The 17830-nt window shown below is 39.2% G+C and overlaps 2 protein-coding genes across 3 annotated transcripts in view; one reads left to right on the top strand and one right to left on the bottom strand.

The window, feature by feature from the left end:
* The window catches only part of ATRN (attractin), a 187714-nt gene that overhangs the window by 9413 nt on the left and 160471 nt on the right, over positions 1-17830 (top strand). The gene's annotated exons all lie outside the window — the stretch shown is intronic.
* LOC133044871 (microcephalin-like) lies at positions 509-4248 on the bottom strand. Its single transcript, XM_061126710.1, has 2 exons — positions 2356-4248; positions 509-713 (listed from the first exon to the last, which is right to left on the bottom strand). Exons 1-2 carry the CDS (start codon positions 4085-4087, stop codon positions 685-687), a joined length of 1761 nt encoding a protein of 586 aa, XP_060982693.1. The 5' UTR covers positions 4088-4248; the 3' UTR covers positions 509-684.

Here is a 17830-nt window from a genome sequence, read left to right as displayed (position 1 = left end):
TAGAAGACAGATAAATATACAGGAAAAAAGCAGACTGTGTTTATGATCAAAATAGTTTTTACTAATTTTGACTAACTTATTTAATAAATTTGTAGCATGGTTGAACAGAAATCATTGAGTTTTCTCTTTAAATACAATCTTGTTTCTAAAACTAAAATGAAATTGTGGTTGTACTTTCCAAAATAATTGTATCTAGAAATTCATCAGCCACTGACCTAATATGAAGTTTGTTTCTCATTTATATTCTTTACCATTTTCTGTGATTTCCCAGATATATTTTGGCATAAGTGACTCCTATTCATATACTATATACTAATCTAATCCTTTGTTATTTTCTTCCTTCTATTTTTTCCTTTTCTCCCTGTACTTTTAGACTGGCCCTTTGTTATTAGCCTGACGTTTTCTAATTTTTCCCTCTCAGAGTGACTTTCTTTTATTTGTCTTGCTTTTTTCTTTTTCCTCATTTTATTAGTGTCATATATATTTTTTTTTTTTTTTTTTTTTTTTTTTTTTTGAAAAAAGACTTTTATTTCAACATCAGGATTTGGAGAGGCACAGCTTGATGTACAGACTGGGCTTTGCTGCTCCGCAGTTTCAGCATCTCTCAACAGTCTAAGACGGCTGCAGGCAAAGTGCATTTACCTTTGCTGGCTTCCCAAAGAGGGGAAATTCCAGGTGGGCCGACTATGGACCTCCTAAAACATCGGTGGGTCCTGATTTTACATAACAAAACAAACGGATACAGTTAGGTTACAAGATAGTTAGGTCTTTTCCTGCCCTAAATTCAGTGATTTTCTGTCTACTGAAATGACATAAAACAAGGGGCATCTAGATGTCCTGACATTAGTGCACTGAGAATATCTGACCCCATCTCTGAGTCAGACTGAGTTATTCCGGGGTCCTTCCCACACCCCAAGACCCCAGACCCCACAGGGCCCTGGACGTGGGGTGAGTCCCAGAGGAGGACGATCATTGCTCACAGTGTTGGGCCGTAGGGTGCTTCACACTACCTGAGAGCAGATTTTTATTTTTACTTGATTTATGTTTGCACATCATTAAGTATTATTCAAAAGCGGCGATGAAAACAGAGAATGAGAATGTAAGGTTCAAGATCAGGATCTTCTTAATTACTACAACTCTGTATACCCACTGTTTTCTATTAACTTAGATCTGACATCATTTTAAAGTAAATATTTTGAAAGCACATACCAACCATAAAGGAACATAAAATAAAGGTTGTCAAATTTTACGTATTTTATAAATATTTAATAAAGTTTTATATAGATGAGAAAGCTCAGATATAAAAACGTTAATAATACACAGACTAAATTCTCTGAGATGATTCTGAGGAGTCTAAACCCAAGGGAAAAATACGCAGTACAACTATGTCCATTTCAATCCCTATGACTTCTCCATTTTAAAAAGGTTAAGACGGGCGAAAAAAAAAAGATGAAGGTTAAGATGATTTCAGGATTTAACAAAATAATGAAGAATAAACTTGGCCTCACTGAAATTTTAACCCAATCTTTAGGTGGATATGATTTAAGTTCATGATTTTTCACTTTTGACTGCCAAAACCTATTTGTGCATATAATCAGAAAGTCAAAAAGGTTTTCTATTGTTGTTACTTTTGCTATAATGGCATAGTCTGCTGCCATGGTTTTAATTAGATAGGAATAAATCTATTTAAATTATACACTTAAAGCAAATAAAAAGAAGTCTAAAAAGGTCTATTACAATGAACTACTTGCTTAAAGTATTTAAAAAAAATATTTCTTCAGAACTAACACCAGCTAGTTTTTTCAAAAATAAATATTGATAACTTACTTTCATATTTATGCTTTTGTCTTTTTTTGACAAAATGCCATGATTTACACTGCCATAATTTCCCTTCTAAAATAAATAGCCTCACTGTTATAAACAGATGCATGATTTACACTGCTTTAATTTCCCTTTTAAAGTAAACAGCCTCCCTGTTATAAACAGATCATTTTAAAAGCTCTCCACTAGTGTGCATCTTTGCTCAGTGATGCTGCAGTGAGAGGCTACAGTGAAACCAGGACAAACACCCTCTCTAGGCCATTTTTCACAAAAGACAGCACCTATAGGACTTAGAGAAATGTATTCATAACAACAGGCTTAAGCAAGGAACCTAGAACCTCCTTAGGGCAGTAAACTGTCTATTCCTCAGGAATAATGAATTTACCATTGTAAATTCAAACATACGTTCTTCAAGATTTTTTAAAAAGGGAAAAAAGAAATATTTTGCTTATGAAAAAGCTGTTAGGTGTGGCAGACGGACGCCCTGTTGCACATTCTCAGAGCGCAGAGACCTGTAAAAGGAGGCTCACGTACTTTCTCTACTTCCTTGGGCTGGCGCTTCCCTCTCCGTGGATCCTTCCTCAGCACAGTCACCTACAGCGTTCAGTTCACCCTCACTGTGTGCTTCAGCAGACTCCTTCGTTTCGGGAGGCGTGCCTTCTTTCTGCATGCTCTGGGTGTCAGTGCATTCTTTCCTCTCCTCCCTGCTTCCTTTCAGAGGGCTGGGGTCGCCCTGTGGTCCCATCCGGGGGACGAGTCCACTGGGGGTGTGCGGAACGTCACCCCCAGCGGGGCGGGCATCGCCCCCACCCTGGGCCTCGGCCTGGGCACAGGGCCCGGGGGTCCCGTCAGCAGCAGGCATGCCCCCCGAGGTCCCGGCGCCCAGCCCCGCGTCTGCCCCGGAGAGCGCAAGCCTCTCCAGGCAGGGGCCGGGCTTCGCCGTGGAGCAGGTGCCGACGGCGGGTCTGGGGCCTCTGCCGATGAGGGAGAGGTCAGCCCTGTCCAGGAGGCTGGTCCTCTCGGTCTTGGAAAGGCTCCTCTGACCTCGGAGCGGAGAGGGGCTGGAGGGCAGCTGCTCCCCAAGAAGCCCCTCCGAGACCCTCTCCTTGAGATTGTCAGGAGAAAAGTAATCATCGTATGAGGACTCCTCGAGGGCCAGACTCTTGACAGCGGGCCTCCGCACAGAGCACAGGCCGCTCTCCGCCTCCCACAGCCGCAGGCAGGCTGCAGGGCGCGGCCTGAGGGACCGCCTCCTCTTCCGCCCCTCCTCTGAGGCTGGCCAGTTCTCCGGGGTCTTCCTTCTCTTGACGGAGGAGCCCATGGCTTGTGCACGGCCCTCGGGGCGGCCTTTTGTAGCAGAGGACACAGGAGACAAACGCTTCTTCCCATCAGACAGCCCCTGGGCCGCCGGCCGCGATGGCTTTGAGACAGGGGTGACAACCCTGCCCGCAGCCCTGCTCTGCTGGGGGCTCTCTGCCTTGGGAGGACTGCTGGTGGATCTGGGAGGAGTCCAGAGACCCAGGGGACGGGGAGCTGCTGAGGGGCCGCCATGGCCTGTCTGCAACACCGGCAACGCAGCACACAGATCACTTTCCCTCTCAGTAATGAACTCGCCCCACTTCCTCTCCCGGGTCCCACTTGCAGAGCCTCCACAAGAATCGTCAGCAGACATGGGCAGACCACCGGCAGAAGAGTTGTCTGAACACAAAGTATCATGTGAAAGGTTCAAAGATGCTTCATGCAGAGAGTTCACAGTGTTATCATCAGACTGTTCAATCATCTGGGAGGAGGTGGGGGAAAGGTTTTCCCGTTTCTCCTTCATCTCCTGCAGCCTCTTCTTCATTGCGCTGTGGTGGCCCCTGTAGACTTTACCTGTCGGACTGTACACCAGCGAGCCATTAGATTCAAATAAGAGGACAGGAACATTGGTACCCAGAGTGGTTTTCTGCTGCTGCAGCTCTTTAGCCATTTTCTCAAATTTCTTTTGCAGTCTTTTATCATTTTCTGGTGTCTTGGGAATAAAATCTTTGGGCTGCATACACTTGCGTTTTTTTTTAAGCAGGCTTGGTAGGTGTTGGTCAGTGTTGGCTGCAGGGAACAGCGACTCATCAATGTGCGCTCCAGCTACCCTGCATTTTTCAACCCAGAGCACTGAGACGAGCTTCACGCCTCTCTTCTGTGCTTTTTCCCAGGTGCTCTGGTACCCGTCTTTGAACACGACATGAGTTACTTGTTTGTTAAAAGTTTTTGAAACCTTTGCCCCCATATCCACAAGTTGACTCCTAAAGGTCTTGGAGTAATTTTCTGTCCCATTGGCTGACCACACTTCAACATAGGCCACAACATCTTTAGTTTGTAGGTCCTGCAAAAACACGGCCAACAGGCAAACCTTTGCGGGGCAGGGAACACAGTTTACGAAACCCTCCCTGCTCAAAGCCTGGGGTCTTTCAGGCGTGCCTGGAGGGAATCATTTCTCAGTGAGAGGTTCTGGTCACACTAACAGAGAACAGGGAGAGGAGTTACTGGTTCTTCTTCTAATTTCACTAGAGCCCCCTCCCCGCAAATCCACCGGGCCAGACAAAGACGCCAGAGCCCAGGAAAAGCTGAAAACCAACCCCCCGGGGGCTCCCAGCCCTTCGCGTGTCTGCGCCACGCGCCTGACCCAGCCCAGGTGGGGCGGCGCGGGCCCTGGGCTCGGAGACGCACCGCCACCCGTCACGGGCGGTCCCGGCCAGTGGCATATATTTTTAAAAAAATTTTTATTTTATTTTTTTCCCAATTATTTTTATTAGTTGGAGGCTAATTTCTTTACAATATTGTAGTGGTTTTTGCCATACATTGTATTAGTGTCATATACTTTTAACTGCCTTTTTTAAACATGTGAGTCTCTGTTTGATTTTATCCTTTTGGTTTTTATTCCTAAAGTTTTTTTTTTTTTTTTTTAAGTACATTTTGAGTGAACCTTAATTCAGGCTATTTATTTACATTTTTACATGTTTTACAGGTTATATACTTACATGTTTATTCTCTTTGTCTTATAGAAGTTAATTTTAGTTATGGCTGAATTGCCTCTTTATTTTTTAGAATTGACATTAACAGTGTACAGTTATTAAGTTGAATGAATTTTCCAATGAATTCCTCTTGGCCCTTTTTGTATTCTAATGAAGAATTTTCTAATTTGTTTACTAATAAGTCAGTAAGCATTAGAGGCTGAAATTGTGTCAGGTACTGTTAAAGGACACACAAGTCCTCTCTGGACCAGGGTTTCCTATAGTTTCTGATTCACAGATCCTTTCACAAAAATGTATAATCTTGTAGACTATCTTAATTACACATTAAAAAAATGTATCCTGTTTTTGACAAGATGATTTTAAATGGAGTTAAAAATAATTTCCTATTAAAGGTTATAACATACATTTTGAACACAGCTTGTAATGATATTCACAATATAAAAAGAAAAATTTGACTTTCCCCTCTTTTAACATGTGGGTACATGTTGTTTAATGTATTTTTAGTTAATTGAGTAAGGAAAAGCATTATTTATAGATGAATAAAAAGTGACATTTAATTTGGGGATCACATGTGTATTAAAATAGATATTGTATTTGGCTCTGCTTTATGCTTCAGGAATACACAACTTCCCTGTCCTTATGTTTGTTATTCATGCACTTGTGCTTTAAAATTATTTTTTAGAAATTTTTTTTGGTATTATTTCTAAATGATAAAATGATAGTGGTTTTTAGCTGTTTGCAAGCATTGCTTTCCAAATAGCGTGCTTCCTGTGTGGATGGTTTTTCCAAATTTAGTGAAAAGGCCAAACTGGTGGTAATTGTCACTTAATTTTCCCCTTTCACATTGGTTTTTCAAATTTTGGAGACATCTTGCAAAGTTTCACAAGGATTTTGATCAGAAGGTTTAGCAATATCTTGAGGCAAATTTGCAGAATTAGATCATTTCATGCCCTTCCCTCACATATGTTTAAACATCACATGGCAGGGGTTAGTAGTCAGCTGCCTGTTGCTCTGGCTAAGCTGTGAGAAAATCACCAAGAGGAAAGAATGAAAGCAAATCCAAATAAAAGTCCATTGGGTTGATTAGTTGGGGTCGTCATACCCTGGTAAGCTAAGGAAGAACATAGTGTGGACCTTGGAATGCCGGGTCAGTGCAAGTTCAGAATGCTGCTTGTGCACACACTAAGATGTTTTCCCAAGGTGTATGCAAGTCTATGACCTCCAGCTAGGTGATAGTCCTTAGAAGAGAATAACAAAGATAGTTTAATCAATAAAATGGGAGACGTGACCAGGGCACAGGAGTCTGACTTCATCGTAGCACAACAGATACTTTTTGCTTGCCAAGACACTAAATAAAGGTGATGTGGCTCCGAGGAACAGGGCTCTTCATCCAAGAGGTGTTGAGTCCCCCGGTCCCATCTTTAAAACTTTAACTCTGTCTCTGGTTTCTTTTTCACAAACTGTGTGTTGATCACTTTTAATCCCTACCTGCTGCACTAGCCGCGGCATCATGTTTTATGTGTCTCTTGTTGTTCAATCGCCCAGTCGTGTCTGACTTTGCGACCCCATGGACTGCAGCATGCCAGGCCTCCCTTTCCCTTACCATCTCCCAAAGTTTGTCCAAGTTCATGTCCATTGCATCAGTGACGTCATCCAGCCACCTCATCCTCTCATGCCCTCTTCTTCTGCCCTCAATCTTTCCTAACATCAGGGACTTTTCCAATGAGTTGACTGTTCACATCAGGTGACCAAAATACTGTAGCTTCAGAATCAGTCCTTCCAGTGAGTATTCAGGGTTGATTTCCCTTGAGATTAACTGGTTTGATCTCCTTGCTGGCCAAGGGACTCTCAGGAGTCTTCTCCAGCACCAGTTTGAAGGCATCAGTTCTTTGGCTCTCTGCCTTCCTTTTGGTCCAGCCTATGGAAGAGATAAAAAGAAAAATAAAATGAGAATCTGTGTGCCTGCAACCTAGCTTTTCTGAATTTTCTTCATATTAATATTATTATTACTATATAATAATAAATGTTATATAAAATATTATAGATATCACCAGGGTTACTATATTACTCCTCCCTAATTCTGTTTACCTTGACTCTCCCCAGAGGTAACTAGTGTGGTGAAGTTGATGTTTTTCTCTTGCATGTTTCTTTTTCACTACAGATGCACAAATACACATGTATATATACATGCATGCACACAGTGTCTTGTTTCCAAAAATAAAATCATGTTTTCAGACTTTATAAAGTAGTCATTCTATAACTTCTCCCCGCCCAACCTAGTTTTTCTATGCTTTTGAGGTGTTTCTACCTTTTACCTGTTATGAATAATGTTGCTGTGAACATTCATATATTAAGTCTTTGGTTGATATATGGGTATGTCTCTTAGGTGTTTTCCTAGCAGTGGAATTGCTGGGTCATATGGTAGCTTGACGTTTACTTTTTGAGGAAGTGCCAGGCTTTTTCATAGCAACTGTAACAGTTAATGTTTCTAATCACACTGTGTGAGAGCTGCATTTTCTCCACATTCTCATCAATACTTATTTTCTGAGGTTTTATTCATACATTCATTCACTCATTTATTCGTTTACTGTTATTATTTGTATAAATGAGTGAATGGTCATCTTAGTGAGTATAACTGATATCTCATTATGGTTTTGATTTATATTTCCCTAATGAGTGTTGGTTTTTAGTATCTTTTCATGTGCCTCTGTGACCATTGGTATATCTACTTTGGAAAAATGTCCACTCTAGTACATTGCCTTTTAAACTATTTGTCTTTTTATTGTTGAGTTGTAAGAGTTCTTTATATGTTCTGGATATTAGACCCTTGTCAGATACATGATTTGCAAATAATTTCCTCTCATTTTGTTTCTTGTTTTTCTTAAGAACAACCTTGATAATGCTTTTTGATATACAGAAATTTTAAATTTTAATGAAGTCTAACTTGTTTTTTTCTGTTAATCATCTTTGTTTATTTTTCTCCTGTGCTATACAGTAGATTCTCATTAGCTATCAGTTTTATACATAGTAGCGTATATATTGTCAATCCAAGTCTCCTGATTCATCCCACCCCGCTGCCTCTTTGGTATCCATGCATTTGTTCTCTATATCTGTGTCTCTGTTTCTGCTTTGCAAATGAGACCATCTGTACCATTTTTTCTAGATTCCACATATATGCATTAGTATGTGATATTTATTTTTCTCTTTCTGACTTACTTTGCTATTTGTGACAGTCTCTAGGTCAGACCCATGGGCTATACAGCATGGGACCCTTAGAATTCATGGAATTCTCCAGGCCAGAATACTGGAGTGGGTAACCTTTCCCTTCTCCAGGGGATCTTCCCAACCCAGGGATCTAACCCAGCTCTCCCGCATTGTGGGCAGATTCTTTACCAACTGCACCACAAGAGAAGCCCAAGAATACTGGAGTGGGTAGCCTATCCCTTTTCCAGCAGATCTTCCCAACCCAGGAATTGAACCGGGGTCTCCTGCATTGCAGGCGGATTCTTTACCAACTGAGCTATCAGGGAAGCCCTTAGGTCAATCCACACCTCTGCAAATAACCCAATTTAATTCTTTATTATGGCTGAGTAATATTCCATTGAAGAGTACCACATCATCTTTATCTGTTCCTCTGTTGATGGACATTTAGGTTGCTTCCGTATCCTGGCTATTGTAAACAGTGCAGTGAACATTGGGGTGCATATATCTTTTTGAACTACCCACTCCAGCATTTTGGCCTGGAGAATTCCATGGACTATACAAACCATGTGGCCACGAAGTGTTGGACTAGACTGAATGACTTTCACTTTTCTATAGTTATATCTCCAGGAGTGGGATTGCTGGGTCATGTGTTAGTTATATTTTTAGTTTTTTAAGGAACCTCTGTACTGTTCTCCTTAGTAACTGTATCAATTTACATTCCCACCAACAGTGTAAAACGGTTCCCCTTTCTTCACATCCTCTCTGGCATTTATTGTTTGTAGATTTTTTGATAATGGCTCTTCTGACCTGTGTGAGGTGATACCTTATTGTAGTTTTGATTTGCATTTCTGCAATATTAGTGATGTTGAACATCTTTTCATCTGTTTGTTGGTCAACTGTATGTCTTCTTTGGAGAAATGTCTATTTAGGTCTTCCACCCATTTTTTGATTGAGTTGTTTATTTTTTTATATTGAGCTGCATGAGTTGTTTGTATATTTTGGAGATAAATCCCTTGTCAATGCTTTGTTTGCAGATATTTTCTCCCATTCTGTGGGTTGTCTTTTCATCTTGTTTATGGTTTTCTTTGCTGTGCAGAAGATTTTAAGTTTAATCAGGGTGCACTTATTTGTTTTTATTTCATTACTCTAGGAGGTAGGTCAAAAAGATCTTGCTGATTTATGTCAAAGAGTGTTCTGCCTATGTTTTCCTCTTAAAGTTTTATACTATCTGGCCTTACATTTAGGTCTTTAATCCATTTTGAGTTTGTTTTTGTGTATGATATTAGAAAAGTGTTCTAATTTCATTCTTTTACATGTAGCTGTCTAGTTTCCCCAGCACCACTTATTGAAAAGACTGTCTTTTCTCCATTGTACATCCTTGCCTCCTTTGTCATAGATTAGGTGACCATATGTGTATGGCTTTATTACTGGGCTTTCTGTCCTGTTCCATTGATCTAATTTCTTTTTTTGTGCCAGTACCATGGTCTCTTGATGACTGTAGCTTTGTAATACAATCTGAAGTCAGGGAGCCTGATTCCTCCAGCTCTGTTTTTCTTTCTCAAGATTGCTTTGACTATCTGGGGTCTCTTGTGTTTCCATACTAGTTGTAAAATTTTTTCTTCTAATTCTGTGAAAAATGATTTTGGTAATTTGATAGGGATTGCATTGTAGATTGCTTTGGGTAATATAGTCATTTTCACAATATTGATTCTTCCAATCCAAGAACTTGGTATATTTCTCAATCTGTTTGTGTTGTTTTAGATTTCTTTCATCAGTGTCTTACAGTTTTCTGCATTCAAGTCTTTTGCCTCCTGAGGTAGGTTTATTCCTAGGTATTTTGTTCTTTTTGTTGTAGTGGGAAATGGGATTGTTTCCTTAATTCCTCTTTCTGTGTATTAATTTTTTATCCTGAAACTTTACCAAATTCATTGATGACGTCTAGTAATCTCCTGGCAGCAGCTTTAGGATTTTCTATGTGTGGTATCATGTCATCTACAAATAGTGACACTTTACTTCTTTTCTAATCTGGATTCATTTTATTTCTTTTTCTCAATGATTGCCGTGGGTAAGATTTCCAAAACTATGTTGAATAATAGTGGCAAAGTGGACCCCACTGTCTTGTTCCTGATCTTAGAGGAGATGTTTTCAGTTTTTCATCAAGAATGATGTTAGCTGTGAGTTTGTTGCACATGGGCTTTATTTTGTTAAGGTAGGCTCCTTTTATGCCCACTTTCTGAGGAGTTTTTGTCGTAAATGAGTGTTGAATTTTAACAAAAAGCTTTCTCTGCATCTGTTGAGATGATCATGTGGTTTTTTTTCTTAAATTTGTTATTATAGTATATCACATTGATTGATTTGCATATATTGAAGAATCTTTGCATCCCTGGGATAAATCCCACTTGATAATTGTGTATGATCCTTTTAATGTATTGTTGGATTTAGTTTGTTAGTAATATTTTGTTGAGGATTTTTATGTGTATGTTCATCAGTGACATTGGCCTGCAGTTTTCTTTTTTTTGTGATATATTTGTCTGGTTTTGATATTAGGGTGATCATAGCCTTGTACTGTTCCTTCCTCTGCAGTTTTTTGGAAGAGTTTGAGAAGGATAGGTGTTAACTCTTCTCTAAATGTTTGCCGTTAGGTTGGTGCAAACGTAATTGTTGATTTGCATTTTTGAACTTTGCCGTTTGATATTGGAATACACTCTTAAATAAATGTGGTTGTGTTATAAATCTTTTTAATGCACATTTCCCCCTTTATGTTGTTTTGGTTATTACTTGCTGTTTATTTTATATTTATTTTAGACTACAGAAGTGATGTTAGACAAAAAGCAAATTTGAGCAATTTTTTAATTTGAGTTCAAAATGGGTCTAAAACAGTCAAGACAACTCGCAACATCAGCAACGCATTTGACCCAGGAACTGCTAAGGATTGCAGTGGTGGCTCTAGAAGTTTTGCACAGGAGACAGAGCCTTGAAGATGAGGAGCACAGTGGCCAGCCATCAGAAATTGACAACAACCAATTGAGACCAGTCATCAAAGCTGATCCTTTTACAACTACACGAGAAGTTGCCAAAGAACTCAACGACTGCTATTCTATGGTCATTTGGCATTTGAAGCAAATTGAGAAGGTGAAAAAGCTTGATAAGTGGGTGCCTCATGAGCTGACTGGAAATCAAAAATACCATTTTGAATTATTGTCTTCTCTTATTCTATGCAACAACAATGAACCATTTCTTGGTCAGATTGTAATATGTGATGACAAGTGGATTTTATATGACAACCTGCAACGACCAGCTCGCGGGGGACTGAGAAGAAGCTCCAAAGCACTTCACAAACCAAACTTGCACCCAAAAAAGGTCACGTTCACTGTTTGGTGGTCTGCTGCCCCTCTGATCCACTAATATGTCTGAATCCATTACATCTGAGAGTATGCTCAGCAAATCAGTCAGATGCACCGAAAACTGCAGTGCATGCAGCCAGCATTGGTTAACAGGGTGGGCCCAGTTTTTCTCCATGACAGTGCCTGACCACACATGCACAATGTTCACTTCAAAAGTTGAATGAATTGGTCTTTCAAGTTTTGCCTCATCTGCTGTGTTCACCTGACCTCTTGCCAGCTGACTACCACTTCTTCAAGCATCTTGACAACTTTTTGCAGGGAAAATGCTTCCGCATCCAGCAGGAGGCAGAAAATGCTTTCCAGGAGTTGAATCCTGAAGCACAGGTTTTTATGCTACATGTGTAAACAAAAATTTATTTCTTACTGACAAAAATGTGTTGATTGTAAGGGTTCCTATTTTGATTAATAAAGATGTGTTTGAGCCTAGTTATAATGATTTAAAATTCACAGTCTGAAACCTTAATTACTTTTGTACCAACCTAATAGAATTTGCCGGTGAAGCCATGTGGTCCTGGAGTTTTGTTTGTTGAAAGATTTTTTAATCAGTTTCAATTTCATTTCTTGTGATTGGTCTGTTCATATTTTCTGTTTCTTTCTGGTTCAGTCTTGGAAAGTTGTACTTTTTATTTTGACTGCACTGCATCCTTTTTTGCTGCATGTGGACTTTCTCTAGTTGTGGCAAGCAGGGGCTGCTCTTCAGTTGTGGTGCGGTGGCTTTTTTTTCTGGAGCACAGGCTTTAGGGTGTGCTGGCTTCAGTAGTTGAGGCACACAAACTCAGTCGTTGTGGCTTGCGGGCTCTGGAGTGCTGTTCTAGTAGTTGTGGCACATGGGCTTCATTGCCCCATGACATGTGGAATGTTCTGGGACGAGTTATTGAACCTGTGTCCCCTGCATTGTCAGGCGGATTCTTAACCACTGAACCATGAGGGAAGTCCAGAAGGTTGTACTTTTCTAAGAATTTGTACATTTCTTGCAGATTGTCCATTTTATTGACATAGTTGCTTGTATTAATAGTCTCTTATGATCCTTTGTATTTCTATCGTGTCAGTTGTAACTTGTCCTTTTTCATTCCTAATTTTAATTCTCTCTCTTCTGATGAGTCTGCCTAAAGTTTACCAATTTTGTTTATCTTCTCAAAGGACCTGCTTTTAGTTTCACTGATCTTTGTTTTTGTTTTCTTTGTTTATTTCTGCTCTGATCTTTATGATTTCTTGCCTTCTACTAACTTTGTTGTTGTTCTTTCTCTAGTAGCTTTAGGTGTAAGGTAAGGTTGTTTATTTGAGATTTTTCTTGTTTTTTGGGGTAGGATTGTATTGCTATAAGTTTCCTTATTAAAACTGCTCTTGCTGCATCCCATAGGTTTTGGGGTTTTGTGTTTTCATCATCATTTGTTTCTAGATACTTACTTCCTTTTGATTACTTCAGTGATCTCTTGGTTATTTAGCAGCATATTATTTAGGCTCCATGTGTTTGTGTTTTTTTATAGTTTTTTTTTTCCCCTGTAATTCTAACTTCATAGTGTTGTGGTTGGAAAAGATACTTGATATGATTTTAATTTTCTTATTTACCAAGGCTTGATTTCTGACCCAAGATGTGATCTATCCTGGAGAATATTCTGGGTACACTTGAGAAGAAAGTATATTCTGCTGTTTTTGGATGGAATGTATATAATAATTAACTGTGTCTGGTCTAATGTGTCATTTAAGGCTTGTGTTTCTATATTAGTTGTCTGTCTAGATGGTCTATCCATTGGTATAAGTGGACTGTTATAAAGTCCTCCATTGTTATTGTGTTACTGTTGATTTCTCACTTTATGGCTGTTAGCATTTATGTATTGAGGTGCTCCTGTGTTTGGTGAATAAATGTTTATAATTGTTATATCTTCGTGGATTGATCCCTTAATCATTATGTAATGTCCTTCCTTGTCTCTTGTCTTTAAAGTCTATTTTGTCTGATATGAATATTGCTGCTCTAGCTTTCTTTTGATTTCCATTTGCATGAAATACATTTTACATCGCCTCACTTTCAAAATGTATATGTCCCTGGGTCTGGTGTGTCTCTTGTAGACAGCATATATATGGGTCTTGTTTTTGTATCCATTCAGCCAATCTGTGTCTTTCGGTTGGAACATTATAGCGTTTACCTTTAAGGTAATTATCAGTATGTAGTGGAGTCTCCAGGTGGCACTAGTGGTAAAGAACCTGCCTTGCAATTTAGGAGACTTAAAAGATGAGGGTTCGATCCCTGGGTGGAGAAGATCCTCTGGAAGAGGGCACGGCAACCCACTCCAGTATTCTTGCTTGGAGAATCCCATGGACAGAGAAAGCCTGGCGGGCTACAGTCCATAGGGTCGCAGAGTCAGACACAACTGAAATGACTTAGCATGCACACACATGTTGCTATTACATTTTCTTAATTGTTTGGGGTTTGTTTTTGTGGGTCTTTTTCTTCTCTAGTTTTTCCCACCTAGGGAAGTTCCTTTAGCATTTCTTGTAAAGCTAGTTTGGCAGTGATGAGTTTTCTTACCTTTTGCTTGTCTGTAAAGCTTTTGATTTCTCTGTAAATCTGAATGAGATCCTTGCTGAGTAGAGTAATCTTGGTTGTTAAGTTTTCCCCTTTCATCACTTTAAATATATAGTGCTGGTTCCTTCTGGCCTGCAGAGTTTCTGCTGAAAGATCAACTGTTAACCTTATGGGGATTCCCTTGTATATTATTAGTTGCTTTTCTTTTGTTGCTTTAATATTTTTACTTGCATTTAATTTTTGTTAGTTTGATTAATTTGTGTCTTGGCATGTTTCTTCTTGGGTTTATCCTGTTTGGGATTCTCTGCTGGACTTGGGTGACTGTTTCCTTTCCCATGTTAAGGAAGTTTCGACTCTAACATCTTCAAATATTTTTCAGACCCTTTTTCTTTCTCTTCTAATTAGAGACCCCTATAATTCTAATGTTGGTGCGTTTAATGTTGCCCCAGAGGTCTCTGAGACTGTCCTCATATTTTTATTCTTTTTTCTTTATGCTACTCCATGGCAGTTATTTCCATCATTCTTTCTTCCAGTTCACTCATCCATTCTTCTGCCTCAGTTATTTTTCTATTGATTCGTTCTCATGTATTTTTCATGTAAGTTTTGTGTTGTTCATCACTGATTGGTTGCTCATTTCTTCTAGGCCCTCATTTCTAGGTTGCTCATTTCTCTGTTGCCTCATTTTGTCTGACTGTGTTTGGTCTCCTTTCTGCAGGCCGCAGTGTCGTAGTTCTCTACTTTGCTTTTCCCTCTCTGCCCTCACTGAACAGCACATCTTAGAGCTAGTTTCGTACCAGTACATTTGAAAAAAAATTTCTTTGGTGTTCCATTGTATGGTTGTGTCTTAATTTATGTAAAGGTGTTGTTTGACCTTGTATACATGTCATTTCACACATTTCTGGGTCTTTTTTGTTTGAGGGAGGCGTCTGTCTGTATTTATTTGACTACATTGGGTCTTAGTTGTGGCATGCAGGATCTTCATTGCATCATGCGGGATCATTTGTTGTGGTGCATAGACTCTGAAGTTGTGATGCATGGGCTCAGTAGTTGAGACAAACAGACTCCCGAGCGTGAGGCTTCAGTAGTTGCAGCACACGGTCTCTCTAGTTGTGGCACGTGGGCTTCAGGGTGCACAGGCTTAGTACTTGCAGCGCACGGCTTAGTTGCTCCATGGCATGTGGTAGCTTAATTCCCTGACTGTAAGGCAGATTCTTAACCACTGGACCACCAGGGAATTCCCTGGGTCTATCTTTAGGTTTAGTTCTCAGAAGTAAAATTACTTCTTCAGAAGGATATGTGCACTTTAGATTTTGGTAGGTATTGCCAAAATGCTTTCTGTAGAGATTGAGCCAATTTATATTACCAGCAGCAATTATTGCTTGTCTTTAACTTTCTTATTTCTGTTGAAGCAGAAATTTAAATTTTCATGTAATCACTTTTATCATTTTTTTTCCCTTATGGCTTGTTCTTTTTTTTATTGTATTAAAAAATTCCTTTCCTTACTGACCCTGTCAAGATATTTTCCTGTATTTCTTCCTCAACATTCAAAAAATTTGATTTTTCACTTTCTGATCTTTCATCTGCCTGCAGTTTATTTTTATATTTTATGTTTGTTGTCGTAACTTAATGCCACAGGACTGGGAAAGGTTAGTTTTCATTCCAGTCCCAAAGAAAGGCAGTGCCAAAGAATGTTCAAACTACTGCACAATTGCACTCAATTCATATGCTAGCAAAGTAATGCTCAAAATTACATTACTTTGCTGACAAGATCTATACAGTCAAAGCTATGGTTTTTCCAGTAGTCATGTATAGATATGAGAGTTGGACCATAACGAAAGCTGAGTGTCAAAGAATTGATGTTTTGAACCATGGTGTTGGAGAAGACTCTTGAGAGTCCCTTCGACTGCAAGGACATCAAACCGGTCATTCCTAAAGGAACTCAATCCTGAATATTCATTGGAAGGACTGATGCTGAAGCTCCAATACTTTGGCCACCTGATGCGAAGACCTGACTCATGAGAAAAGACCCTGATACTGGGAAAGATAGAAGGCAGGAGGAGAAGGGGACGACAGAGGACGAAATGGTTGGATGGCATCACTGAAACAGTGGACATGAGTTTGACCAAGCTGTTCCAGAAGACAGTGAAGGACAGGAAAGCCTGGTTGCTACAGTCTGTGGGGTCGCAAAAAGTCAGACATGACTGAGTGACTGAACGACAATAAATAATTTTTATTTGATAACCAGTTGTCCCAGTCCCATTTACATAATAGTATACTTCCCTCTACCCCTACTGCCACATACAGATTTGAAATACACCTTAGTTACATAAAACTTCAAATTTCCCTTTGTTGTTTTCAGCCCTTTGTTCCTTTTATTTGAACAAAAATCCTTGTTGAGGTTTTTAATTCAAATTTCGCCAGATACTGATACTACCCTGGAGAAATTTGTCATCTTTGTGAATAGAGTCTTCTCATCTAGAACATGCTTTATATTTCCATTTATTTAGGTATATTTTATATCTTTAAGTAAATTCTTGTAATTTTTTTCAGAATGGTCTCATATACTTTTTTTTATTGGATCTACAGTTTTGTTGCTAATGCTAAACCTAATTGATTAGTATAGTAGATAGGAATGGAATTTGTAATTTTTATTACTTTTATCAGTATTGCCATTATAACAGTAAGGAATATTTAGCTCATGAGTCTCTGTGATTGTCTGGATGACTTGACTGATCTCTAGTGTACTTACCTGTTTGGGTCTAGGCAGGAGCTTAGCTGGGCTTTCTGGTGGAGATGGGGTGTTGCAGCTCTCTACTCCTCCTTGGACCAGAAACTGTCTGATTCTTAAAATCATTGTAATAGGAAAGTGCAAAAGCAGAATTGATTTTCTCATATTTTTAACTTATATCTAGGAAGCCTTCCTAAATTCTTATAGTATTGATAGTTTGTGGAGTCTCTTGTTTTCTGTTGTTATTTATGCTGCCAATAAATTGTAATACTTTATTTCTGATCTGTATACTCTGCTTCTTTTCTTGTCTAATTATTGAATTGTTTAAGATCTGTATGACATTGTTGAATAGTCTTGTTTCTGACTTTAAAGAAATCCTCTAGAATAGTGCTCAATAATCACAGAGCTTTTGTCTTTTAATCTGTTAATGTGTTAAATTACACTGATGGGCTTCCTAATGGTTTGACCATGCTCATATTCCTGAGATGAACTCTTATTTGGCCATGATATATTTTTTAATATAGATTTTCTGGGTTTGTTATGGTAATATTTTGTTTTGGATTTTTGTATCTATGTTCATGAGCTTTTCTTTCAGCGGGGTATCACATTTTGTCCCCTGTCTTTATTTTGTCTTTACCCTTAAATGCTAATGTGTTTGCAGACCGTCACCATAGAGAACTGGTCAAATCAGGGGGTTGGGCTAAGCTATTGCAGAAAAATAAACTTGGAAGAGGAGAATTTGATTTAGGGCATTAGCCTAGGGATAGAAGAGGGACAAATGGGGATAGAAGAGGAACAGAAATAAGAGTGGTTTTTTTGTTGGCTGAGTGATTTTGTTGGGCTGAGTGATTGCCTTACCAGTGTTGGCTGGTAAGGTAAAGGAAGATTTGGTAAGTTTTGAAAGATTGGGTGGATGATGACAAAATAGCGGGGAAAAAAAAACCAAGAGGTAAAAAGAAGTGGATTTAATTACTTAAATTTTTAATATAGGAATTACTGGTCTTAAAATGGGCCAAGCTTTGTGTTAGAAATACAGCTTGGGCGGTTGTCAGCATATAGATAATAGATGAAGCTGTGAATGCATGTGGGGTTACATTTAGTGGGATCATAGAGAACTGGATGCAGGACAAGTCCAGTG

Source organism: Dama dama, chromosome 23, assembly GCF_033118175.1.
Source record: "Dama dama isolate Ldn47 chromosome 23, ASM3311817v1, whole genome shotgun sequence".
Classification (NCBI taxonomy): domain Eukaryota; kingdom Metazoa; phylum Chordata; class Mammalia; order Artiodactyla; family Cervidae; genus Dama; species Dama dama.
Note: the sequence above shows the minus strand (reverse complement) of the source record. Positions and strands in the feature narration are given on the sequence as shown.

Bases quoted from the DNA above. Each gene is read 5' to 3' on its own strand.
- LOC133044871 (XM_061126710.1), bottom strand. From the start codon at position 4,087: ATGGGGGCAAAGGTTTCAAAAACTTTTAACAAACAAGTAACTCATGTC. The intron at 714-2,355 runs GTACGTGAGCCT...ATGTAAAATCAG, and splicing joins AGCCCAAGGAAGTAGAGAAA to GACCCACCGATGTTTTAGGA.